The sequence below is a fragment of the Prionailurus bengalensis genome, chromosome B3 (assembly GCF_016509475.1).
Source record: "Prionailurus bengalensis isolate Pbe53 chromosome B3, Fcat_Pben_1.1_paternal_pri, whole genome shotgun sequence".
NCBI classification, from domain to species: domain Eukaryota; kingdom Metazoa; phylum Chordata; class Mammalia; order Carnivora; family Felidae; genus Prionailurus; species Prionailurus bengalensis.
In genome coordinates this window covers 105,069,792-105,097,485 of record NC_057355.1, presented here as the reverse complement: position 1 = coordinate 105,097,485, position 27,694 = coordinate 105,069,792, and the positions used below count along the sequence as shown (strand labels likewise).

Sequence of the window (27,694 nt, the reverse complement as noted above, 5' to 3'; positions counted from 1 at the left end):
TCTTAATGTCTTATACAAGTCTCTTAAAGAGATTATTTATATGACTAAGTTTTGATTCAGAATCAGGATTCATTTGAATAAAATAAAATTTTTAGATCTTAAAAATAAGGTAAAAAACAAAGACAAATAATTTATTGTAGGGCAGTGGGAATGTACTAAGAAAGGCAGAAATCATGGCATCACGTTTTATTCCTACCTGTTATAAAAAGGTATATGAGCTTCACAGAACTCAAAATTATTTTTCACACTTTCATGAAGTTTTAAATTAACTGTTATTTTTACTTGTATTTCTTCCTCTTTCATTTGATAAAAACCCAAAATCGGTGGAACAGGGACCTGGAAACAAACATAAACAAATTTTTGTATAATTCCTAGGTTAATGGATCTAAAATACCAATGATTGAGAAAAAGGCCTTGCAGTAGTTATTATATACAGATTACTCCAAACTGTTTTGATAATAGATGATGGAGCTATATTTGTTCTAAAAGTAGGAATTTTTCCTATTTCCAGTGATGAGAAAGGTGCCTTACAAGGTATGCAATACATCGTTTTTCCTCTTACTCATCCAGCTTCCCCTCCTCCAGGTTCTCTATGACCTGCAACATAAGACATGCACTAGACATATTGCTCACTGATGCCTCCTCACAGCTCCTGCTGTCCTATGACAGCAGGACTTTCCCACCCTTTGGCTCAGCAGTAGCTTACTCAGTTGATTACCAATAACCAATTGGAGGAGAAACTATCTGTAGGCTGGAGTGAGCCAATCATTCTTCTAGTATATTTAAAGTAATAAGTAGACTCTATTTATGTAGTATAACTTAGAGCTATAGGTCATGTGGAAGCAGAGAAATCAAGTTGGAAGAGGAAACTGAGAAGCAGAGATGAGACAGACAGTGTAGACCTTGGTACAGAGTGACTTTAATTTTCATTTTCTGGTTCTATCCCTAGTACAGGCTAGGTATGCTTTTTATCCTTGAATGACAAGATTGCTTCTTGCATTATCAAAATAAATTCCTTTTATGTAAGCTAGCTTGAGTAGGGTTTTTTTTTTTTTTTTTTGGTTGCCTCTACCTTCTTTTTTTAAATTTATTTTATTTTTTATTTTTTTAAATTTATATCCAAATTAGTTAGCATATAGTGCAACAATGATTTCAGGAGTAGATTCCTTAGTGCCCCTTACCCGTTTAGCCCATCCCCCCTCCTACACCTCCTCCAGTAGCCCTCAGTTTGTTCCCCATATTTATGAGTCTCTTCTGTTTTGTCCCCCTCCCTGTTTTTATATTGTTTCCCTTCCCTTATGTTCATCTGTTTTGTCTCATAAAGTCCTTGTATGAGTGAAGTCATATGATTTTTGTCTTTCTCTGACTAATTTCACTTAGCGTAATACCTTCCAGTTCCATCCATGTAGTTGCAAATGGCAAGATTTCATTCTTTTTGATTGCCAAGTAATACTCCATTGTCTATATATACCACATCTTCTTTATCCATTCATCCATTGATGGACATTTGGGCTCTTTCCATACTTTGGCTATTGTTGATAGTGCTGCTATAAACATTGGGGTGTATGTGTCCCTTCGAAACAGCACACCTGTTTCCTGTGGATAAATGCCTAGTAGTGCAATTGCTTGTTGTAGGTAGGGTAGTTGTAGGGTAGTTCTATTTTTAGTTTTTTGAGGAACCTCCATACTGTTTTCCAGAGTGGCTGCACCAGCTTGCATTCCCAGAGTAGGTTTTTTTAATCTACTGATTCACAATTAGGACAAGAGACAAATGGTACAGTAAAAAGAAGGTTAGGTTTTAGAGTGTGGAAAGTGTGGGTTCAAATCTAAGCTCTGTTATTTACCAGTTATATGACCCTGGGCATGTCATTTAACTTCTCTGAGACTCTCTTCATCTGTAAAATGGGGCTAGTAATACCTACGTTAAAGGTTTTAAAAGTACTGGAGAAAACACATGTAACATGCCTAGGACAGTGTCTGACACAGCAGTTATTCAATAAGCAACCTTTAAAAATAGTATTATGTAGGGGCGCCTGGGTGGCGCAGTCGGTTAAGCGTCCGACTTCAGCCAGGTCACGATCTCGCGGTCCGTGAGTTCGAGCCCCGCGTCAGGCTCTGGGCTGATGGCTCAGAGCCTGGAGCCTGTTTCCAATTCTGTGTCTCCCTCTCTCTCTGCCCCTCCCCCGTTCATGCTCTGTCTCTCTCTGTCCCAAAAATAAATAAACGTTGAAAAAAAAAAATTAAAAAAAAAAAAGTATTATGTATTTGTAACAACAGTTGCCTGAGATTACAGGTATTTTATGTTCATGATTCAAACCATGACCACATCATAGTAGGATCTACCTTATGTTCATGGAATCCTTATTAGGAAGCATTAAAAAAAAAACAAACTCCCATGACTTTGAAAACAATTCAGTGCTGTAACAGACACCAGAGAAAAGAGGCATCCTATTCAAAGAACTGAATCTTCATCTTCATTCATCAATTATTATCTGGTAAATAAATAACCAAAAGTTCTCACGTGGGCCAAAAGTATGAATGATTTGTTTACAATGATTCATAAACATGAAGACTGGCAAAGTCTCAACTTTGCCAAGATTGCTTACCTGGGAAGTATAGTAGCATAAGTTAAATGACTCTAAGGGAGGTGTGAGTGGAAATTTGTAAGGTCCGCTAAATGCAGAATCATCCATTGCATCAATGCTACTAGAAGTCAGAATGGCAGAGTCAAGAGAAGTCACACAAGGATGAACTAGAATATCCTGAAGTGGAGACCCATTGGTGGGGAGACTCAAGCTGATGGTAACATTTGGCATGATTCCTTCTAAGTCACACTGCAATGAAAACAGAAACAGATATTATCAAGATCTTAGAAGCATACGTCTTCTGGGTGAGGCTTTTCTGAGTTTATCTAAGTCATTTCTCACAGCTTAACTCACTGTTCAAGGTATTGCTCTTGCTTTCTGTGTTTTGGTTAGTCGTTCTATCATACTCAGATTCCAAGCCAGAGACTAGGAGAGACTTCCTAAAGGCCTGTAAACCCTTAAAAAGCTATTTTAAGTCCCTAGATTTGCTTTCCTCTAATCAATCCACCCTCTAGAGCTATCTTAACAAAACAGAACTTTAAATATATTGTATCCATGCTCAAGGTGTTTCAATAGTTCCCCCTCAGTTTTGCATTACTTTTAAGTCTTTCATTGTTTGGCTCCCAATCTACCTCTTTCATCATTTTCTACCCTGAAGCTGGGAAGCCAGTGTTTTGGGAAGGTTATGGAAGCCAGATATGACAGCTTCACAGACCTCTCCCTGAGCTCCTGCTTTAAGGCTGTGCTGGCCAGATGTAGCACTTTGCAGTCCTTTCCATGAATTTCTTCAAGGCCGTTAACATGGTGGCATCTCCTGCAAATTCTAACTTCTCCAGACCACAGTCATCAGTGACTATTTCTGGAAGGCTGCAGCCAGAATATCAGAAACTTTTATTCTCTCAACTCCTCTTCCATCTGGTATGAGCTTCACAGAATTCAAAATCATTTTTCACACTTTCATGATGTTTTAAATTAACTATTATTTTCAGTAAGCCCTAAATCCTATATTAAATACCTTTACTCCCCTAAAACTTGTAATTTTTTTTTTTTTTTTTTTTTTTTGAGAGAGAGAGCGTGTGAGTACATGTGAGGGAGTGCAAGCAGGGGAGGTACAGAAGGAGAGGGAGAGAATCTTAAGCAAGCTCCACGCTCAACGTGGAGCATGATGTAGGGCTTGATCTCAGGACTGTGAGATCATGACCTACGTTGAAATCAAGAGTTGGGACGCTTAATTGAATGAGCCACCTAGGTACCCCTAATGGCTCTTTTTCTGACCCAACCAGAATGATACACCTTACCTATATGTTCATGGTAATCAGGTTCTTCCTTTCTATCTCAACTCTAACTTGACATTTCCCTCTATTAAAGCCCCCAATTAAAACTAGCCAATTGGGCCATAAAGGCTTATTGATATGTTTTGTTTGGCTAGATATGAACAAGTATTTTAAGAGTCAGCAGAGGGGCGCCTGGGTGGCGCAGTCGGTTAAGCGTCCGACTTCAGCCAGGTCACGATCTCGCCGTCCGTGAGTTCGAGCCCCGCGTCGGGCTCTGGGCTGATGGCTCGGAGCCTGGAGCCTGTTTCCGATGCTGTGTCTCCCTCTCTCTCTGCCCCTCCCCCGTTCATGCTCTGTCTCTCTCTGTCCCAAAAATAAATAAGCGTTGAAAAAAAAAAAATTAAAAAAAAAAAAAAAAAAGAGTCAGCAGAACCCAGCAGGTATAATGCTCAGTTTCAAATGCAAGCAGCTGGTTCTACTATCATATACATAGTCTGCATCATGCAATAACTGCCCACCCCCATAGGTATTTGTGTCCTGTTTGTTTCCCTCTTGAAGCTTTAAGTTCTTTGAAAGCAAAAATTGTTATATCTTTTTTTGTATTTCTAGTGCCTAGCACATTGCTATGTATGAGACACTCAAAAAATGCTTACTGATTAGGTATCTTTTTCTAGTTGTGGACCCCACCTTTGTTTTCCATTCTAATATGACATGCTTCACTTTTTTATGCTTTTATCTACTGCTTGACATATGTCTGAATTCAAGAATACATCTGCTATACAATGTAAGCACTTAGAGAGCAGGCAGGCATTATGAACAGTACCATATATAATTAGTACCTCATAAAGGTCTTTTGATAACAGTTACAAGAATGTCTATCACATTTGGAAAAAAAAATGCCTAATAATCTTACCACAAAACTTAAATATTTTAGTGTTTTGACTTTTAAACCATCTGCTACTTCACTCTCTATATGTGAACTAGCAGGAACCAAAAAAAAAAAAAAAAAGGTTTTTTTGATATTTATGGAGATAATAAAATAAGCAAATATTAATAGCAAATACTATTACAATGTTTAAATATTCAGTTTGTGCTTATTAAATTAGTCTAATATCCTAACAATCTAATATTCTTTTTTTTTTTTAAATGTTTATTTTTGAGAGAGAGAGAGACAGAGCACAAGCAGGGGAGGGGCAGAGAGAGATGGAGACAGAATCTGAAGCAGACTCCAGGCTCTGAGCTGTCAGCACAGAGTCCGTTGCAGGGCTTGAACTCACAGGTAGTGAGATCATGACCTGAGTTGAAGTCTGATGCTTAACTGACTGAGCCACCCAGGCACCCCCTAACAGTCTAATATTCTTAAAGGGATCGGGAAAATTGCAACCACTACGAAAACCACCAATGGATTATCTGCCACCTAGTCATTTAAAATATCAGATCATCAGTCTTTTACTATTAAATGAGGAAATTCTAGATGAAACCTGAATACTATCTTTTAAACAAACCTGGCATATATAAATTTGAACTTTTAACCAGGAATTATAAAACACAGAAGGGACCTAGAACTTACCTGATTTTTTTTTTTTTTTTTTTTTTTTTTTGAGACAGCGCACAAGCAAGCACAAGCAGTGGAGGGGCAGAGGGAGAGGGAGAGAGAGAACCTTAACCAGACTCCATGCCCAGTGGTACCCAATATGGGGCTTGATATCATAACTGTGAGATCATGACCTGAGCCAGAATCAACAGTTGAGACACTTAACTGGACTGAGCCACCCAGGGATCCCAAAGTGATAATAGTATTATTTCTATTGTCATTTCCTATTTTCTAACCTTAAGCCAGAGAACCCTACATTAACCTACCAACTTGTTTAAATAATACAAGAGCCCTTCAAAATGGTTTTAGATATTAAGTCAGAGATTTGTCAATTTCATCCTTTTTAGAGAAAATGGAAAATAGGTATGATGGTTTTAAAATATTTTCACAAATTCTTTGACATTACTCTTCAAAAGATGGAGCTTAATTCTAGTTGCCTTGAATGTGGACTGGACTTAGTGACCTTTTCCTAATGAACAAAGTGGTAGAAGTAATGTCATCTGACCTCAGCTTAGGTAATAAAAAGGATAGCTTCTACCTGCACCTTCTTTCTCTTTCTCTGTCTCCCTCATCTGATCTCTCATTTGATCTATAGGAAGCTAGTTACCAAGTTGTGAGGAGATTTTTAAATAGCCTACTGAGAAGTCCACGTGGAAAGGAACAGAACCCTCCCACCAACAATTTGCTAGCCATGTGAGTTAGCCACCTTGCAAGTAGATTTTCCAGCCCCAATCAAACCTTCAGGTGACTATAGCTCTAGCTGCAATCTTGACTGATCTCATGATGGACTTCATGCTAGACGTTCCCATCTAAGCTGTTCCTGAAGTCTTAACCCATAGAACACTATGAGGATAGTAAATGTTTATTTGGGGGATAACGAGGCAAATCAATATGCAGCAATATATAACTAATACAATTCATAAGGAATGCAAAAAAGTAATGTTACAAAATTTCACACAAATCTAACATTTAATGACTGCTGTTTATGAGAAAAATCAAGAATGTCATATAACAATGTAAAATAAAGTCAGAAAATTTTACTTTTCTCCGTACGTGTTACGTGTTAAATGGTAAGATAAAACAAGTATGAGAGAAAATCTTACCTTGCAAGTGACAGTTCCAACGACCTGCCATGTATCTGCTATATCCTGTTTATCGTATTGCATGGATTTTACCTTTTCGGTGATAGAAATAGAAACTTGTGGTTTTCCTTTGTATGTTCCAACTTTCCAGGCTGGCTGTTTTTGTGAATGAGTCACAGAAGCAAAATTAATACTATCCAATGAATTCTGTAAATTGGCATCCAACAAAGTTCCAAATGGACAAGCTTGTAGAAGCAAATCAGGTAATTGGTTCAATTTTGTATTTAGCTCAGTGTCATTTTTTTGACTCAAGGAAAGAAAATCCTGTACTCCAAAAAGAAGTTCAAAGCCTTGTGAAATTCCACTAATGCTAATTAACGGTGGATGAGGGGATAAAGTTTGTTCAACTAGTGGAACACAAGCATATATCATGTTATTCTTCAGAAAAGCAACAACTGGCCAGAGTTCTCCACCTCCTATGAGGAGCCCATAGACGGATGTTTTATTGATGTGTGAACAGCTATCACGACTCTCTATGAAGTCCTCATCATCATCCAATAATCTAAGTTCAAAGAGTAGTGCTTTAAGAAAGGGACCATCTTCAGGAATAGGCACATAACTTGCTCCATTGAAGACTTTGGCTCGTTTTTCAACAGTTGGATACCGTCTTTATTGTGGAAACAAAAATATTATGAATGGTTCTTCCAAGGAAAATAAAAATAGAAAAAAAACCCTAAAACACAAGGCTAACCGTAATAACAAAACACACGATAACAAATACATACACATATCCACAAAAACCATAACCAAAAAAATATATTCCATGTTAAATTTCTACTGTAACAACTTTTGTGTAACAGTTATGTAACTGTTCGCATATTATGTCAAATTATAAAGTCATTTATTACTGAACATAGTTCAATTTAATTTTTTAAATAGGCATAGGACACAGTTCTAATTCAAAATTCTAGTCTCTTGGCCACTCAGATTCCTACTTGGTCAGCCAGGTACGCATACTTGGATGCATTTTAGGCATCTATAAGGACTTTTTTTCTGATTCCATCTTAGCAGGTTCAATTTAACCCTCCACAACTTTGGATTCACTAGTTGAGATGATACAAATGTAAAAGGAATGTTCTATTCTACTCAACTAATAGTGAATAGCAAAATACCCTGAGTCTTCTTGCCAACTCCTTAAAATATAAGAACATTTTAGTAATAAAACTGCTTATCTCTATGGCCCTGAAAGATATGAGATAATAAAAATAATAAAAACTGAATAATCTTTTATGGTTTGCATGTCCTAGACTTAATAGTAAGTTACTAATTTATCCTTTTGGCGGGAAAAAGACTAGAAGATGCTTTTGTTTATTTGCAGAATATGTTACAGTTTAAAAGAAAATGTACTTTTCCTACTCTTTTTCCCTCCACTCTAATGTCCAGAATAAAGTCATTTATTGGCTATTAACTTCTGTGTAAATCACCCACTTTCGTAAATCTATTTTCTTATTTGTAAAATAAAGGGGCAGCTAAAGAATATATAAGCAATTCTCACCAAGGATCAAGAACAAACTTAGCCAAAATATTTTTTTTGCATGAATACCACTAATAAGTTATTGATGTTTACTAATAATTTTTAAGAAGAAAAATAAGAATGTATTCAAACTTATTTATATATTAATGAACCTCACTCACTTATATTCTGATGCACTTTTTTGACTGAGAAAGGAAAAGAATTAGCTCTCCAGTAATGGCTTAGAAAGAATGCCCTTTCTTTCTCTGAGTCTCTGGATGAGAAAGGTTGAGAATTTTGAACTAAACTCTAGCCCAGTGTCTTATCCTCTGGTTATCTAGAGGATAATTAAAGTCCTTCTTAAGTGTAAGAATCTCAATATTGAATGTACAGATAAGAAGTTAATCTGGGAGTGTATATAATGCCTTGATATGTGCTCAATAAATATTTTTGTTGGATAACTCAACCTATCATTTCAGATTTATTCTATACCTTTTCTAAAATAGGACTCAGACCTTGGCCCTATAATCATAGAGTACAATAACAACCTAAGCCATACTTAAGCTGACGCCATTACTGTGTATCTGGACAGTAAACTCCTAAATCAGAATTTAGACCAAGTTTTGTTTTGGGAAAAATTAACCACATACAGTAAAGGTCATCTGCTTTTAAAAATCTTAAATGATAGCCATTATCCTTTGGCATATATATGGGTAATATGCCGGAGCATTTATGTTTAGCCCTTACATTAGTTCCAAGGAATCAGGAAACTGAAAATAATAAAACTTACTGCCTCCACAGAGATGTTGCAAAGCCCACCCAAACATATCTGAATTTTTCTTCTGAAATTCCTAAGTACAATGAGAAAAATCTTCTGAAAACAACCATGACTTCTTTAAGGAACTTATTTTTATAAGCATTAAAAAAAAAATCTCATCTCTGTGAGATATTAAGATAAGCTACAAAGCCACAGATATAAATACAGTATGGTACTGGTGCAAGAATAGGAAAATAAAGTAATAGAACTGAAACAGACCAATATCTATATGGGAGACATATCAACTATCAATAATCCCAGAAATCAATGAAAAATATACATACTGAAAAAATATACTAAACATATGCAGGAAAACTGGCCCACACAATAGAGAAAAATATAAGGGGATTCCTCTATTAACACCACACCTGAAGATGGATTAAAGATCTAAACATGACAAGCAAAATGATAAAGTTAAGAGAAGATAATTTAAGAATATAGCTTGTGAAATAAGGGTAGAGAAAAACTTCTACAAAATCCCCAAAGTACTACTGTGAGAGTAATAAAATTAGTGGTTTCTATTTAACCAGGGGATAAAGTTGAAAACGACAAAATGAGAGAAAATATCTATCGTAGCTAGAAATGACATAGGCCTAATGTCAAGAATACACAATGAACTTGTGCAAATTAACAGGAAAACAAACAGCAACTCTCAAAGATAAAATGGACAAAGGATATGTACAAGCAATCCACAGAAGAGGAAATCCAAAGGGCTAACAATCATTGCTACACAGTGAAATGCAAATGAAAAGATATCCTTTACACCAATATTGGCAAAAACTGAAATAAATGTTGGGATGGAATGGAGATATAGGAACCTTTGCTCACTGCTGATGAGAAGAGTGTTGACTGTTAAAGTATTCCGAGGAGCTAATTATTTGGCAATATTTAGTCAAAATCAGCAAAGACATGTCCTATGGACCTTTTGAGGCTATCTACTGCATCACTATTCTGGATGGCTCAGTTGGAAGCAACCCAGGATATCATCATTAAGGGAAGGATACAGGTAAAATATGGAGGATGTAGACCACAGGGTACAACAGAGCAATGGGCTAAATCTGCACTGTCCAAAACAGGAGCCACTAGCCACGTGTGACTATTCAAACTTAAATTAAAATTAAACGAGATTGAGTTCCTCAGTTACAATAGCCACATTTCAAAAGCACAATAGCTACATGTGGCTAGTGGCTACAATATTAAACAGCACAGATTTAGAACACTTCCCATGTCCATTACTGCAGAAAATTCTATTGGGCAGAGCTGCTCTGCATGAACATAAAGTAACATGGACGTTTCTTTAAAATAGTGCTGAGAAGTCTGGCAAATGTAGAAAAAGGAAATGAAGTCTATAGCACACTTAACTGTGTAATTTGAAAAATGCATAGACAAACACAGAAATAAAAGGGTAGCAACAAACATATGAGAGTTACCTGTGAGGAGGAGGAGAGTGGCAGAAATAAGGATACTCAAGGTAATATGTAAGTTCTTGGATAAACCAATGAGGCTGATTAACCGTACCAATGAATACTATTAACCTCCTTGCTTGAGATACAGCAACAACGAAGTAAGCCAGGTATATTAGGGGGAAATGGTAAACTATAACTCTGATGCCCTCAGGAACAAAACAAATGTTTAGGTTGCCAGGAGGGAATTTTTCATATCCACGTTGCCAACCACTTTCATTTAAAATCACACTCATCTTTATCTGCAATTCAGGGCTATGCTACCTCCCTATAGAGCTTTCCCCAGGGAAGAGTAACAATGTTGGCAAGAAAGAAACGTCCATAGCCACTGAGAATAAAAGGTCATAGGTCACAGAATTGCCACCTATATCTTACAATGAGTTATTGTATAATTCTCATCACAGAGCTCTTTTGATAAAATGTGGCAAATGCTAAAAGTGGGGCCAGATCAGCTCACACCATCTAAGAAAAAGTGAATACGGTTCAATTTTTTGTACTTTCTCAATTTTCTTCAACAATCCATCTGAAAATTTCTAAAAATTTCTAAAATAACAGTCTTTTAATGATCAGCAAAGATTTTCCGGAAGAATGAGTTAAAATGTCCTTGAATGATCTTTATCAACCAAAGAAAAATGTGAAACCTGTTTAGTGCTCAGTAAGTTTCCTTTCTTTCCTTTGGTCATCTCCATCTCAATCCTAAGCAGGTGGAATTATTTTAAGATAAAGTAACAACAATATTGTAGAACACATAATGCTTAATGTGTGCCAAGCATCAACTCATTTAATTCTCACAACACTATTAAGTAGTAGTATTAAGATCTTCATTTAACAGATGAAACGGAAGTTAAGTAAATTGCCCAAGGTGGCGGACCAAAGACACATCCCCAAACTACAATACATCATCCATTCCTCCGATCCAACACCTCTGAGAATTCAGACCTGCATTTACCTGGAGAATCTGACGGTGCCACAAAATGGAGTTCCCGGCTCGCGGCTTATGAGCCACACTGCCCGCTGGGCCATTAAGCCACTAAAGCATCAGCTGATTCCCTAAGGTCTCTACGGAAAAAGGACTGGCTTTCTCAGATGGACTTCTACCAGAAGACCCGGGGCTCACTCAACCTGAGCCACCTTCTGCCTCACCACAAACAGGTCGGGCTCTGCAGAGACGCTGGCTCCTTCTGGTCAAGTGACTAAAACCTCTGAGTCCGTCCTGTCAACACACGCCACAGAAGTTCTGTGACTCCTCACCTAGAATCTCGAGAAACATTCCTCCCCACCAACCCACTGCTTTCTTCCTCTACCGTCCACTTCCGGGACGGTGGCCCGCAAGGACCACAGTTCCTCACTCGCCCAGGCGACGAGCCTCTCTGAGGTTCGCCGGCTGCCGGCTTCCCTCGCCGGCCCCTCCCGACAGCCAACCGGGCGCGCGCAGCTCCACTTCCGGCGTATGAGGCGGTGACAATGGGAGCGGCGCGGGCGGCGCCGGGAGGCAGCTGACAGGCGTCTGCGCCTTCGCTTCATGGCCGCCCTCCCGCCCCGCCTGGGCTCTGTGGGGAGTGGGGGAGCCCGCGGCGGCCGGGAGCCAGAGCTGGCGAGCCGAGCAGGGGGCTGTGCGCGGCGCCGCTGAGGCGCAGCATGTGAAGAGGAGACGGCTTCCAGTGCGAGGCGAGCCTCTCAGCCGGCCGGGATGGCTACGACGGCCGAGCTCTTCGAGGTGAGTCCCGGCGGCTCCCCGGGGAGTGGCAGGCCCGGAGTGCTGGCCGCGAGGTGGGCGGGCGGGCGGAGGCGCGGGCGCGGCCCTGGGAGGAAAGGTGGGAAAGGCGAGGGGTGGGGTGGCGGCTCTGGGGGCCGCGCGGGCGGAGCGTGCAATGGGGGAGGGGTGGCTGGGGGACCTGGGTGGGGAGGTGGGCCGGGAAGGGAGCCCGGAATGGGAAAGGAGGAGGGTTGGTTTTGTCCGCGGGGCTGGAGGGGAGCGTCGGAGGTTTGGGCGTTGGAAGATGTACTGGGGATGAGAAGTGGGAAAGGCTGGCTCAGGGCGCGGAGAGAGCAGCCGGGAGCCCCGGGTTGGGCGAGTCTCCCGTCTTGTCGCTTGGATCCTCAGATAATATTCTAAGAGGGCCACCTGAGACTGGGCCGACTGGGGGCTTCTCGCTGTTGAGTCATTAAAATTATTCCATTAGTGAACGTTACGAGTGGCACTCGGGTGCCTGCCAGTTTCCCCTTACCTTACGTTCGAAGAGGCTGAAATGCTTTTTGGGACAATAAAGGCCCACTTAGCCCTTCAGACTGAAGGGGGGCGGGGGGAGCGAAACTGAACATCAATGTTCGGGTCTCGAGGAATTGAAATGTGTTATAAAACCACCTAACTGCTAGCCAGAGAATCCTTAGTGCCTGAGACAATGAGCATTCTATTGTGTTTCTTTCCTTGAGCGTTTTCACTCTCTAAAACTTAAAATTTAATTTAGTGAAATCCAATGTAAGAAGCTGTGGTGTTTGAGATGAACAGAATAGGAAATTCTAACTGGATCGCCAAACAATGAAACGTTATAAAGGCTCTCCTTTTGCGAAAGAAGTGAAAACAGATGTAACGACAAAGGAAGGAAAGGCCCTTTTTGTGTGTGCTCGTCTTTCACAGCAAAAGTATAATAATTGAGACGACTGTAGTTGACAATAGAGAATTTCTCCGCAAGTGAAGATTGGATTTTCTGCTTCAGAGTCAGCAGTTTCGGCTTGAAATTTGGCCACAGTTTTTGCAACAATTGGGAACTTTTCATATGTTACTGTTACTGTATTTTGGATTTCTTTCAGCTCCTGGATAGATCATGCTTTTGTTGAGAGGAATAACATATATTATTGTTATAATAGCTAATAAATAGTAATTTGTGAGTGAAGAGAGAGAATTACAAGAGAGAATTTGGAAATATTAATTGTATGTTCTCAGATATAAGTGTTGGGAGGTAGATTATATTAACTTCTCAAATTTCATAGTTGTGCCATCTGTTTATTGATTGATTCAGGAGCAGGAAGACACTCCTTTGCTAAAAGCTTTTATTGTATGTTCCTGGGCAAGATACTCAATAGTTCTGTAGCTTCTTGTTTTATTTTTCACGTCTCATAAAGGTAGAAAACTGTTCATGAAGTTGAGATCTTTAATATACTTCATGAAATACTGTTAACAGAAAACTGTTACTCTGTTACATGATTCATAAGGCGCTAACCTGTGACTTAATCCTGCTTGACGTTTCCAGTTGTGTTTTGGACCATCTTATATCTATTTTTCTTTAAATGTTTGACCACATGAGTCCCCTAACTTTAAAATATATTTGATTTCTGCCCTCCTTCCCCTCCTGGGGTAGAGGGGAGGAGGTAGAGAAATACATATATGTATTTGGGGGGGGGGGTAGTAAATATTTATATTTGCTTTCTAGGGTCATGCCATTTAGTAAAGTAGTTAAACCAAATTAGGATTTAACTTAACTGAGTGACTACTTATGTATAGCTGGTAACATTCACTTAACTGATCAGTGATGGCAGACCAGTCCTGTGGCCACAGGGTTCATAGGACAGCCTTACACATGCATAGATCTTAATTCATGTGACTTTCTCTTCTTGCTTCATCAAAATTAAAAGCATATTGTGTTAAAAGTTACAATTAAATGTTAATAGTTATGATTAAGAAATGTATTTATCTTTTCAGCCCTGCAGTGGACTCCACTCTTGAGTAAGCTTTCATCCCTAAGTGAAAAGTTGGTCTCTCTGCTTTTGAGTGAGGAGGAAAACAAAAAACAAACCCCAGTCATCGCTGCCATTTCCTGTTGCTACTACCATAGGATCTAGATTGTAGGACATGTTAGGGAGGGTCTTCTTCTCTTCCCGTTTTTTAGACATAGCTAGAGAACTGTAGGAAACAGGTCAGGATGTAGTCAGGATATTTTGTTTTTATGCATCCTGGTTTCTGCTTTCATTTTTCCACATTGGAGATGAGGTTAAATCAATACAAAATTATGCTTTCAATCCATGAAATTTCATAAAGTGTTAACTCTCCTTCTTTTAAAGTCTTATTGTTGATCCTATGAGACTTCCTCTTGTGATGTAAACACCCTCATACAACAAAATAAAACTCCAGGATATGATTTAGTAATAGATGTTTCAGTTATTTTAATAACATGTGTCCTGGAAATTGACCAGAATATCTTCATAGTTTCAACCCTTTTTGACAGACTTGCTGAAAAGTTCTATCTCCATGTTTACCTCAGGATGGGCATTGCAAATAGGAATTCCTGTGTGGTCTGGATTAATTATGTCCTCTGCATATAAAAAGTGGCTGAGGTAGTAAATTCTTCTTCTGTTGTCACAGATATTCCTCTCTTCTCTTACTGCATTACCGAGGACATTGTACTCTTACTGTTTTTCTCTGCTGTCATTCTTGGAGTCTTCTTTTTGGGCAGGCTACCTTTATGGAGGAGTTCTTTGTTAACCAGGGTCCATTACCCATTCATTCAACAAATGTTTGTTGAGTTCCTATTAAGTTCAAGAGAAGATGCCAAGATTAATGAGACTGCATGTCTCAAAAGGAATGCCATAGAAATATTAATCCTATGAGATGTGCTGCAAAATAACCCAAATGGTTTAGAGGCCAAATAAGTTTTGGAAATGGGCATACTTTGTTTCATTAGAGGTTTACAACATACCTCCATATATTAAAGATTGTTATATTTTCTACTGCTTGTTAACTTTGTGAATTCCATGGAGCATACTTTGGGAAATGTTTAATTACATATAGAACTTGCCCTTATTATTAAATATGAGGAGAGAATATAGATGCATAACTATGTACACTTGAAACAAAGTTGTAAATGGTGTCAAAGATAAAGTGCTGTAGGAGTTGAGAAGATGGAAAGATTACCTCTAGAAGTGGGAAAGGATTAAGAGGTGGCATTTGAATGATGTATAAAGGACCTGTTAGATTTGAGTTTGTGCAACTGCACGGAGGGACTTTCTAATAAAGTAGACAATAAAAGCCAACACACAAAGGGAGGCAAGTATAGATCCTTGAGGCAAGGGGAAGAGTTCCACTTTGGCTGGAGTATAGCATGCATGAAGAAGAGGAGTGGCATGTAAGGTAATTTGGGGTTTAATTGTGGAGGTCCTAAATGCCAGGATTAAGAATTTGACTTTTTTCTTTCCTGTGAATGTAGGTATCTTGATAATTGTGTTTGAAGTCAAGTAATTTAACTGTGGTAACAATGTTTGTTTTGACCTCCAGATTAGAATTTAAATAGCCAAGAACACATTTTTTGCACACAAACACATTTATGTTTCTTGGATTTTGAAACTAAGTTACAAAAGTTATTTAAATGTAGTAAAAAATCTCTCTTGTTCAATTAACTAGCTAAATATAAGTCAACATGAGATATGCAAGTAAGCACCACTCCTTTACCTTCTTGCTGCTGAAATGCTTCTTGTTTTAGCCATATTAGCTGTTAGATAAGTGTTCGTGGAACCTGGCTACCGATTAATTAATTATAGTGTATCTTATGAAATGTGTTTATTCCCCAAACAATTATTGAGTACGAGGACAGAAGTCATTTCAAATACTGGAGTTAAAAGACGGTTTGAGTTAAAAACCTACTTGGGGGAATGAAAGGAAAAGAACTCTGTTCTCTCAACACTCTATCACTAGTCTCAATTATTCATTTCTGACCCCAAATGTGTACAGCTTTTACCCACAACAGTGCAGTTTTCCAGCAGACAGTGACTGGGTGTTCTACAGTTCAGTTCAATTCTGACACTGTCTACTTGGAGTTAGCATCAGATCTCACAAGTTAAGGGCTCAGTACCACAGGAATGCCACCACTTCAGATACCAGTGGCAGTCCAGGTTGTTACCTGTGCTTCTAACAAACTAGCTGTAAATTAGAGGTTCTCATGACCACCTCCTCAGATTCAATAATTTGCTAGAACAGCTCACAGAACTCAGGAAAACAGTTTACAAACTAGATTATGAGTTTATTACCAAGGGATGTGACTTGGGAACAACCAGATGGAAGAGATGTATGTGGCAAGGTATAGAGGAAAGAGCATAGCACTTTCATTCCCTCCCTGGGTGCACCACCCTCCCAGCACTTTGATGTATTCAGCAACCTGGAAGTTCTCTGAACCCCATACTTTAGAGATTTTTTAAAGATTTTTATAGAGGCTTTATCACTTAGGAATAACCAATTATTAACTCAGTTAATTCAGGAGTAGAGGGGCTTCTAATCATGCTTGATCTTTCTGGCAACCAGCCCCCATCCAGGAGCCCTGTTGCTTCAGTAGAACAAAAGACACCCAGGAAATTCCAAGATTTAGGTGCTCTATGTCAGATGCTCCTATCAACCACATCACTCAAGAAATTACAAGGGTTTTAGGAGCTCTGCATCTGGAACCAGAGCTAAAGACCAAATATTAGAACAAAAGATGCCTCTAGCACATTTTTCACTTAGGAAAAAACAAAGGCTTTAGAAACTATAGTCAGGAGCTAAGTACAAAGACTAAAATGTATATTTCTTAAAATATGTATATTTTAGGGGCGCCTGGGTGGCTCAGTCGGTTGAGTGTCAGACTTCGGCTCAGGTCATGATCTCACAGCTCGTGAGTTCGAGCCCCGCATCAGGCTCTGTGCTGACAGCTCAGAGCCTGGAGCCTGCTTCAGATTCTGTGTCTCCCTCTCTGCCCCTAACCCACTTGCATTCTGTCTCTGTGTCTCTCAAGAGAAATAAACATTAAAAAAAATTTTTTTAAATATGTATATTTTATATACATATATATGTATTTGTTATATTGCAGTATTACAGGGAGATATATATTAACAGATAATACAGTGTGGTACAAGTACACAATCTCTTCCTGGGGTAATTAGGAAAGCTTTTATATAGTATTGACATATAAACTGGGTATTGATAGATGACTAGAAACTTCTCAAGCAGAAGAAGGGCATTCCAAGGCAGAGAGAGAAGTGACTAATTTTTAAGGTGAGCTGTGTTCAGGAAAACATTGAGTTGAGAAGATATCGGGTCTGTGTATGCATGTTTTAGGCATGTGGAATGGTGGTTCATAGCAAGGCATTCGGACCACAGAGGCAGTTTGGGGGAATCTTTGAGAAAGCCTTATAGGCCATGCTTATGGGGGCTGCCATGACTTTTGTTGGAGGGGGGTAGGAGTGGAGAGGCAGATAATTTTAATGTTACTGTGAAGAATGGCCTTCAATGAGGAAGAAATTGTTAGCTGGTAAAATAGAAGTCATACCCTGCCAGGCATAGTTCTTGTCTAGGCAGGTGAAATTCTGACCTAATTCGGTAGGGACAGAGAAAGCAGGAAATTTGGGAAGACATTTTGGAAGAAGAATCAAAAGATTTTGATTACTGAGGAGTTAATTCCAAATTTATGAAGTTAGAAAAGTAGGTGGTTGGTGATTGATTAACTGTGACAGAGAAAATAGGAAGGACCCTTTCAGAGGGAAGGGATCATGTATTCATTTTTTAAACCTATATTTTAAGTTTTTAGTAAGACATCCTGGTGAAGAAGTCCAGAAGGCAGTTGGAAATATGAATTAGTATTTCAGAAAGACACCACAGGTGGAGATAACAAATTATTATGGGAATCTTCATCTTTTATGTGTGGCTGTTTAGACCTGGGAATGGGTGACATCTCTCAGCTTTATCCCTTACTATTTTATGATCTTGGACAAGTTACCTGACCTTTCTGTACCTGTTTTCTTATCTGTAAAATGAGGACAGTAATAGTACCTACCTTAGAGAGTTATCTCTAAGATTAAACAAATTGATGTTTGAACTGCTTAGAAGAATGCCATTAGAAGAGTAGTAGCTTTTGGGGCACCAGGCTGGCTCAGTCGGTTGGGCATCCGACTTCAGCTCAGGTCATGATCTCACAGTCCGTGGGTTCAAGCCCCATGTTGGGCTCTGTGCTGACAGCTCAGAGCCTGGAGCCTGCTTCAGATTCTGTGTCTCCCTTTCTCTCTGCTCCTCCCCTGCTCATGCTCTGTCTCTCTCTGTCTCAAAAATAAATAAAAACATTAAATTAAAAAAAAGAAGAGTAGTAGCTTCTTAAAATCAATATTGGTAAGTGCATTGAGAACAGGACTAGATTGAGAATAGGTCAGGGAGAAAAAGCCTTCAAAGGAGACTAAGAAGAAATAATCCTGGAAGTAGGAGATCACACTAGGGGGAGAATTACAAAAAGGTGACATGGAGACTTGTGTTTTCCAGGATGGCCACAATTTGCTATCCTATAATGAGATGTCGACACTCCTCACGTTGAGAGGTAGGGTCCATGTTGCCTTCTTGAATCTAGACAGGACTATAACTATAGAAGTGATGCTATGTGATTTCCAAGGTTAGGTCATAAAAGGCGATATGCTTGACCTTATTTGGATTCCCCCTCTTAGAACCCAGCGACCATACCACATAGTCCAATGAGAAAGCCAAGGCTTTCAGTTCTGACTGAACTCCTAGCCCATAGTCAACATCAACTTGCTAGCTTGAAAGTAGATCTTCTAGTGCCAACTTGAACTGCTTCAGCAGATGTGACATGGAACAGAGACAAGATTCCCCTCCTGAGTCCTGCCCAAATAGCAGATTTGTGAAGAAATAATCATCATTGTTATTTTAAGCCACTAATTTATTGGAGTGGCAGTTATGCAGCAATAGATGTTTGGAACTGGGGCTGATCAACTCCTTATCTACACCAAGATTTAGTAGGCTTCTGCCACTCTCAGTAGAGAGGTGGAGGTAGAGGCAGATGCTTAAAGAGTAATAATGGTTTTATATTTAAGTATTTTGTAGACTGAATTTTGCAGTCAAGCCAACCTGGCAGTGAACTTTTGGAATGAACAAGCCTTTAAGTGGAGGATCATTTATTGACTGTGTATGTGTAATTAGTGTAAAATATTGAGTCCCTGGTGTGTTCCGGAGCTGAGTGGTATGTAATTTAAAAGTTTTGATTGCTAAAAGTTTATGTATATAAGATATTTTAAAAACTTGTACTGTTCTGATTCTGTTTTCTTTCCTTGGAATGGAAATATGAAAATGGTAATGACAATACAGTTAACTATATCATATATATACATTTTTGTTAAGGATATCAAAAAAATGAACAATTCCTTGGATCCACGTGCTTAATTTTATTCCAGAGGTGTTTATTAAGTGCCTGTAATACATTGAATGTGTAAATTGGTAAATGCATTTGATTTGATTTGAAATGCTAATGTAACATTGTTACATACTTTAGGTGATGATTTTCATGGTCTGTATAATTTTAAAAGATACTGTAGGGGCGCCTGGGTGGCGCAGTCGGTTAAGCGTCTGACTTCAGCCAGGTCACGATCTCGCGGTCCGTGAGTTCGAGCCCCGCGTCGGGCTCTGGGCTGATGGCTCAGAGCCTGGAGCCTGTTTCCGATTCTGTGTCTCCCTCTCTCTCTGCCCCTCCCCCGTTCATGCTGTCTCTCTCTGTCCCAAAAATAAATAAACGTTGAAAAAATAAACATTAAAAAATTAAAAAAAAAAAAAGATACTGTAATAGAATGGAAAAATCTCTGGTTAGAATACTGGATTAATACCTTGACAAGGCTTAAATTTCATTGCCTCAGTTACTTATATATAAAAAGGAGTTGAAGGGACTAGGGTAAGATGATATTTAATGACCATTCTAGCTTTAAAATTTTTAAACCTAATTTGTGATTCTTTTGAGACTGGTATAAAAAATGCTGCAATGTTCTGTTACCTTTCTCTTTTGGGCATGGAAATCAGATACTACTTTACCGTCAGAAGTGAGATATACTCTATTCTGAAGAGAGATTTTGTGTAAGAGAAACTAAAATGTTTTATAGGAGTCTAAAATACCACCATGTAATTGTCTGCAAAACAGTTCTGCTAATAAGATTAATTGGCTCATTTTATCATAGTTTAAAGAGCTGCCATCTCCTTCAAGATGGATATTAAAAATGACTTTAGGGGCGCCTGGGTGGCTCAGTCAGTTAAGCGGCTGACTTCGGCTCAGGTCATGATCTCGCGGTCCGTGAGTTCGAGCCCCGCGTCGGGCTCTGTGCTGACAGCTCAGAGCCTGGAGCCGGTTTCAGATTCTGTGTCTCCCTCTCTCTGACCCTCCCCTGTTCATGCTCTGTCTCTCCCTGTCTCAAAAATAAATAAAAACCGTTTAAAAAAATAAAAAAAAAATGACTTTAAAAAACTAAAACTGTTCATCTCAGTGTTGCAGGTAGTTTTCAAATTTAACCTTGTAAAAGTTTGCCTTAGTTGTACTTAGGTGTCTTTAAAAAATTTTTTTAAATGTTTATTTAGTTTTGAGAGAGAGAGAGAGAGAGAACAGAAGCGGGGGAGGGACAGAGAGAGGGAGACACAGAATCTGAAGCAGGCTTCAGGCTCTGAACTGTCAGCACAGAGCCCAGTGTGGGGCTTGAACTCATGGAGTGCAAGATCATGACCTGAGCTGAAGTCAGACACTTAACTTACTGAGCCACCCAGGTGCCCCTGTATTTAAGTGTCTTAATGTGCTTTGTCTTCCTACCTTTCCCTAGGTAGAATGAATCCATTTTGTGTGCTTTAAAAAAAAAAAAAAAACAACCACCAATACTCAATAAGTGTAATTCATTTCTTAATCTGTCATAAAACACAGTCTCATGAAAACCAAATCAAGTGGGGCTAAAAAAGGAGAGGCAAAATGTAGTAAAACTCATTTAGTTCCAGTGTTAGAATTGCATAAAGTTCATATTTGGTTTCTGATAAAATTTTGGATTCATACTACCATAGAATGCTTGTTCTTTATTTTTGGCGTGTGGGGTGGTAGTACTGCCTTTCTGATTTTGTATGTATAAATCGGGGCTTGATTTTCAAGATCTTCTGCAGGGGATTTGGCCATGGTTCTAACTAGCAAGTGTTTTGATTTATTGTGCATCTGTGGTGCTCAACATTATTCTATTGACCACAGTTGGAAAGCAAGAGAAATGTATGACATTTCAGCAGATGCTGCCTCTGCTTTCAATTTAAGTGTGGGGAAGAGTGAAACTTACAAAAGTTATTGTAAAACAATAAATGATAATAGTATAGTGTTCTGTGTTGAGGTTTGAATTTCTAAGCCTCTTTCGGGTTTAAAGAGTGAAGAAATCAGTGGAGGTCATGTAGGGAAGGAATTCTTCAAGGAGGAAATGGGAATTGAGCCAGGCTTTGAATAATTATATAGAGGTGTTTAAATTGTGGGAGGAGAAAGAGTAGCCTTGTGGGATGAGTTACCTGGCCACGTGTAAGGAAGCAGAAGTAGCATGGGTATGAAGAGAAGACTGAAATTGGCTGATGCTAGCTAGTGTGGCTGTTCATTTTGGGGAGCAAAGAAGTTGGGTAGGAAATGTAAGATAAGAATCTAAAAGGGTAGACAGAAGAGTGTGAACTTGATAGTTTAGGAATTGCATAGGGAAGTTTCTGATGAAAAGAAAGCAGTGCCTTTTTTTAAAATTTTATTTTTTTATGTTTGTTTTTGAGAGAGAGAGAGAATGAACGAATGTGGGAGGGCAGAAAGACAGGGAGACACAGAATCGGAAACAGGCTCCAGGCTCTTAGCTATCAGCACAGAGCCTGATGCGGGACTTGAATTCGCCAACCATGAGATCATGACCTGAACTGAAGTCGGATGCTTAACCAACTGAGCCACCCAGGCACCCCAGAAAGCAGTGTTTTAAAGATTAGTTTGGCATGATATGCACAATAAATTTAAGAAAAATACCTTGTAGGTAGTACTTGAACCCATGGTTTGTTGGCTTAATAGGATACAGAAATACTTCTTTCGGAAATCCTTTGAGCCTTATTTTTTAAATAATTAATTAATACTTATTTATTTATTTTCTTACATTTATTTCTTACATAGGCTAGGGCAAAATATTACAGTTTCTTTGAGTTTCTAGGTGGTTGTAACACATTGTATTGGATCTCTTTTGGGAAAGGATGCTATTAGAAAATATAAAAGTTCACTTTTCTCAAACAGTGTTAAATTAAGGATTCATGTTCCTGTCCAGGGGCTTGATGTCTTAGTTTTTAATAGAAATAACTACAAACTCCATGTTTTTCTTGTCATTGGTAGCATTTGTAAAAAATATGAAATCAGTTTGACTACAATAATGAGTTACATAAAGTTGAATTTTTTTTTTTTTTAATTTTTTTTTCAACGTTTATTTATTTTTGGGACAGAGAGAGACAGAGCATGAACGGGGGAGGGGCAGAGAGAGAGGGAGACACAGAATCGGAAACAGGCTCCAGGCTCTGAGCCATCAGCCCAGAGCCCGACGCGGGGCTCGAACTCCCGGACCGCGAGATCGTGACCTGGCTGAAGTCGGACGCTTAACCGACTGCGCCACCCAGGCGCCCCATAAGTTGAATTTAATATAATAGCATTTTAGTCTATAGTGCATAATTCATAGGTATTTGTTTTTGTTGGGACAATTTTTGCTTTTAATTACGATAGTGAAATAGAAGGTAAAGATAGAACTTTGTCAGGTTTGTGAAATTCTGAAAGATTTTGGGGGGGATTATTTACATGTATTTTTGAGAATCCTTTGGGGTGACTTGGTCATTTGGAGGTCTTAAAATCTGTTAATTTGGCTATCTTTCTTATTGTAAATGCCTCTGCAGCAACATTAAGTATTAGAGAGCAAGTTATTGGGATTCATTTGTTTGGTTTTGCTTTTTGCTTTTTTGGAACTTTCATTCCACTGGGAGCAGTAGCTGATTTATCTTAAACTCTAGTGATAATTTGCCTCTGAGATAAAACCTGCACTTTGCTTCCAGGACACTCCTTCACTCCTGAGTTTTCTTCCTCCTTCTCTAGTTCCTCCTACTTGGTCTCTTTTGTTGGATCCTTTTCCTTCATTTATCTTTGAATGTTGTTGGCATGCTCTTCTCCTTCCTAAATTTCATCTAGTTCTGAGATTTTAAGTAACTCTAATTTTATATCTAGCTCTAGTTTCTTTCCTGTAATACAAACTTATTTTTCTAATCATGTGCTATTTTCAATTACTGTATATTTAATAAGCCTCCACAACACGTCATATGCAAAACAGAACTCATTTCCTCACTCCCTCTTGCATCTCTTTCCAGTCTCAGTAAATGACACTACCCATCATTCACACAGTTGTTCAGTCTGCGTTCCTCCATGAATAATCATGATTTCCTTTTTAACTTTGTCTCCACATCCAATCCAGCAATTTGTGTGAATACATTCTTTAAAATGTTGTGAACCTGACCATTCTTTAGCATCTTCACCACCGTCACTTCCGTTTGAGCCATTATCAATTATCATCATCTCTCCATTGGACTACTACAGTGTTGCAGGTTGAGTTCTCTGAAAAGCAGACTTTGAGACAGAGTTTCGTGTGCAGAATATTTTTTAGAAGATACCCTTGGTGTGAATATCTGCGAAGGGACAGAGTAAGGATGCAAGATCGGGCGTATGGAGAAATAGAGTTACAGTGTTGGCCCAGTGAGAGTGTTTTTGGCCCCTGGGGCGAGTTCTGAAACAAAAATAAACTGTCAGAGTTGTCCTGCTTTAGACCAAAATTGTCCCTATCTTAGTCATTTATATAGACCACACTGAGAAAGGTATGATATTGAGTGAATTGATTCTCTGCAGTTGAGGTGATCCCTGAAAATACTGCCAGCTGAAGGCTCTCTACTGACAGCATGGCACTGGTAGCAGCTAGAACAAGTCCCTTCTTGAAGGGAGATCTGGATAATACATCAGTGTGTCTACCACAGACCACTCCTGTGCCACTAGGCTCCACTTTTTCATATGCATTTGGGGAGCAGCTCCTTTGGCATTCCACTTGGGAGGAAAATTAGAAGAAGGTTAGTGGGATGAACTGTGGTTCCTGCTATTGTGACTGGTTTCCGGTTGCAACTGATAATTCTGTCTTCTATGTTTCCCTTCTCTGTTCTCCATTCTAATACCCCCTTACTTTCAGCTAGTGCCTCCACTACTCTTGGTGGCTTAACTGGTTACCATACCCATCTTAGGCCAGGGTTGCTACACTTGTTTGTGTACTTTCAGAATTGGTCAAAGGAGTACCAAGAGTACTCCACGAATATATCTGTGTGTCACAAATACTGTTACGGCACCTATTGTGTAATAGCAGCCCTGCCTCCTGGTAATCAGAATCTGTTGCCTCTGCCAAGATGGTCACTCCTCTTCTTGCCTTTTATCCTCTGGATAGAAGCAGCCAAAGCCCAGGCAGCACTTATAGTTTAATGGGACTCTTACTATATTCTCAAAAGAGATCTTTGCCTCTGGACATCAAGACTCCAGAATTGTGGGAATAGCAAGTACAAATGGAGAGTCATTATAAGCAGGACCACTTCTGCTTTTATACTTTGTTCTCAGACTCTTGTTTTTCCTGTGGGAACACAGCATCATGTAAAGGTTTTATTTTATTTTTTTAAGTTTATTTATTTATTTTGAGAGAGAGAGAGCACAAGTTGGGTAGGGGCAGAGAGAGGGGGAGAGAATTCCAAGCAGGCTCCACGCTATCAGCACAGAGCCTGACACGGGGCTTGACCTCAGGAACCGTGAGATCATGACCTGAGCGGAGATCAAGAGTTGGATGCTTAACCAGCTGAGCCGCTCAGGTGTCCCTCATATAAAGGTTTTAAATTTGGAATATATACCGCATCTTGTAGAATAGTGCTCCATCTTTGTTGAGTTATTGTCTCTGAACTGGCGCTTCAGCTATGCCTTCAGCAGACTGTTCCAGTGCCCTATTAGACTGACAGCTTCTGGGTGGTGTGCTTTGTGATATGACCAGTGGATCCATGGTTACTTTGTCTGCTGTAAAGTGGGTCCTTTACTCTGATGTGATATTTGGGATCCAGTGCCACAGGAACAGACACTCCCTCTGAGGAGAGGCATACCCAACTTGAATGTTTTTATTCTTGTCAGAATGAATTACTCATCCAAAATGGAAAGGAACCAGGTAATCAACTTGCCACCATGTGGTTGGGTTAGTAGTCTTCTTGAAGGATGGGGTGATTTCAGGGGCTCAGAGTTGGTTTCTATCACCGTTAGGCTAGATATTCAGCTTTGACAGTACCTGGATCAGCCATGGTAAGTAGGACCTCATGCTATGGGGGCCGTGTTGTCTCTGTACTGTGTTCTTTCTGTTCATGTCCCCAGGGTGCTAATGCTGGGTAAAGGCTGGCTGATGTCAACTGGCAGAATCATTTTGTCTACTTGGTTGTTTGATTTTTCTTCCATGGTGGATGTCCTCTGGCGAGTGTTAACATGTGGCACAATGATCTTCACACTCTGTGCCCACTTTCATGTGTCCATGCACATGCCTCTATCCCAGATTTCTCTGTCTTCAATCTTCCAGTCTTTGTCCTCTCATAGTCGGCCCTTTGCCATTGTCTGTGAGTCCATATATATTCTAAACTAAGGTCAGTTCTCTGTCTACCCAAGATGATGGCCAGATGTCTTTACCAAAACTTTGACTATTGAGACGATTTTTCTTGCCACTGAATTTTAAGGCTTCCCCTGAATGAAGTTTTAATTACTGCTGCTGTCCATTTTTAGTTGGCACCCACATGCCTAGCCAACTCTCTGCATGAGCCAAGTTCAGGCTGTTTCCTTCTCCATCAGCAGGTTGTAAGAGATGCCCCATAAGGCTATCCATGTAAATTGAAGGAGAGAAGCTAGCACAATAATGGTAGAAGTTTGGCTTCCTGCTTATGCAGTTTGCTTTCTGGTCCTATTCATGTTTGGTTCTGGGTCTACCACATCCATCTAGGTTAAATAGTTTCTCAGTCCATTGACATAATATCTTGGTGAGTCTTTTAGAACCCAACTCATGCTATGTAGTTCTGGATGCAGGTTCACTTCCTGCTCTGTGGTTAGGTGTGCTGTCTCTACCAGGGTCTAGTAGCACACTGGGAATTATTTCTCAAAAGGTGTGTAATCCTCTGCTGTAGATGGCATGATCTTGCTTTATTATCTAGCAATTTGTGTTGTGATTATTCACTGAGGTTTGCCACAACTCCACGTGACATTGTTTCCCAATACTGATACCTTTAATACTTAAATTAAGACTGATTCTTTTAATAACATAGGGTCTGCAAAGTTGTATGGCCCAGACAGCAAGGTTGGTTGTATGGCCCCCACTTCTTCAGAGCCCTTTCTTGCTTTTGTGTTGCTTGGTATATGTGCCAGAGCATGTGTGCCCTGCATGTAGAACCTGGAAAGTCCTATCAGGTATTGTGTGTCTTTCCTTGCGGTGGGATGTGCAAAATACAATAATTGTCCTTTACTTTGGGTGAGATGTCCTGGAGGGCCCCTGACTACCTTAAAATTTTACTGATTCAGTGTGCCCTGGAATCTTTGTATAGTATATACATGAGTACATGTATCTTACCAAGATTCCACCAATGATGTCAATTATGTATGATGGATCAGTAAGGTGTTCTGCAGAATGTTCATATGGTACAAATCATGTTATAATAGGAGAGTTCACATAGTCCTGAAGCAAAGCTATAATTGTATACCACTGTCAGTTCTATGTGACTGTAAACTGTCTGATCCTCTTTTTTTTTTTTTTTTTCCAATAGGGACAGAAAATAGTGTATTTGCCATAGAAAATAATGTATTTGCCAAATCATTGGCCATATACCATGAGGCTTGGAGAAACTATATCTGGCATGACAGATGTAATAGGCTACTATTTTGTTGATTTTGAGATAAACACCTTTCAGGATTTACCTGGTTTTTGTAAAAACCTAGACTGATGAATTAAATTAGAAAATTGTGGGGAATATTGCCCGAACATCCTTTAGATAAGGGGTTGGCAAACGTATAGCCCCTGGGATAGATACCTGTTTTTAAAGTTTCACTGATATACAGCTGTGCCCATCTGTTTATGTATTGTCTATCGCTACATTTGTACTACAGCTATAGAACTGAATGGTGATAAGAAAGATTGTGAAGTACTTACTGTCCAGCTTTTTAAGAAAAAAATTTGCTGATCCTTGCTTTAGAGCCTTAAGAATGGCACTAAATTTTGACATTCCACTTGATTTACTACATTGAGTACAGAGGGGCAATTTCAGAGACTTCTTGGACTTCCCTACTGTGAAAGCTCTTACTCTATAGACCAAGGACCCAATGTGGGAATTATGTCAGCCATCAAGTGTGCCTGTCCCTCTTACATGCTTATGGACTGGGAAAATGGCCAGTAGTTGGGCTAATGGACCCATTGGATCAGTGATGAGCTGGATCTTGGCTCTTGTATATCTTCACTCTCTTGAGTGCATGATGCTTGGA

At 39.3% G+C, this 27,694-nt stretch overlaps 2 protein-coding genes across 3 annotated transcripts in view; one reads left to right on the top strand and one right to left on the bottom strand.

Moving 5' to 3' along the window:
* The window catches only part of AP5M1 (adaptor related protein complex 5 subunit mu 1), a 30,248-nt gene extending 18,553 nt beyond the window's left edge, over positions 1–11,695 (bottom strand). The window contains exons 1-4 of one of the 2 annotated variants that reach the window (XM_043556245.1): positions 11,278–11,695; positions 6,557–7,202; positions 2,607–2,834; positions 197–336 (exon numbers count right to left, since the gene is read on the bottom strand). In XM_043556245.1, the coding sequence (XP_043412180.1) occupies positions 197–336; positions 2,607–2,834; positions 6,557–7,202; positions 11,278–11,351 (1,088 nt within the window). In that variant the 5' untranslated portion in view covers positions 11,352–11,695. The remainder of the gene's footprint in view (positions 1–196; positions 337–2,606; positions 2,835–6,556; positions 7,203–11,277) is intronic. The other variant, XM_043556246.1, reaches the window with a different exon arrangement.
* A 242-nt stretch (positions 11,696–11,937) lies between these two features.
* The window catches only part of EXOC5 (exocyst complex component 5), a 60,823-nt gene continuing 45,066 nt past the window's right edge, over positions 11,938–27,694 (top strand). Inside the window, exon 1 of the mRNA XM_043556244.1 lies at positions 11,938–12,045. Within this exon, the coding sequence (XP_043412179.1) occupies positions 12,019–12,045 (27 nt within the window). The 5' untranslated portion in view covers positions 11,938–12,018. The remainder of the gene's footprint in view (positions 12,046–27,694) is intronic.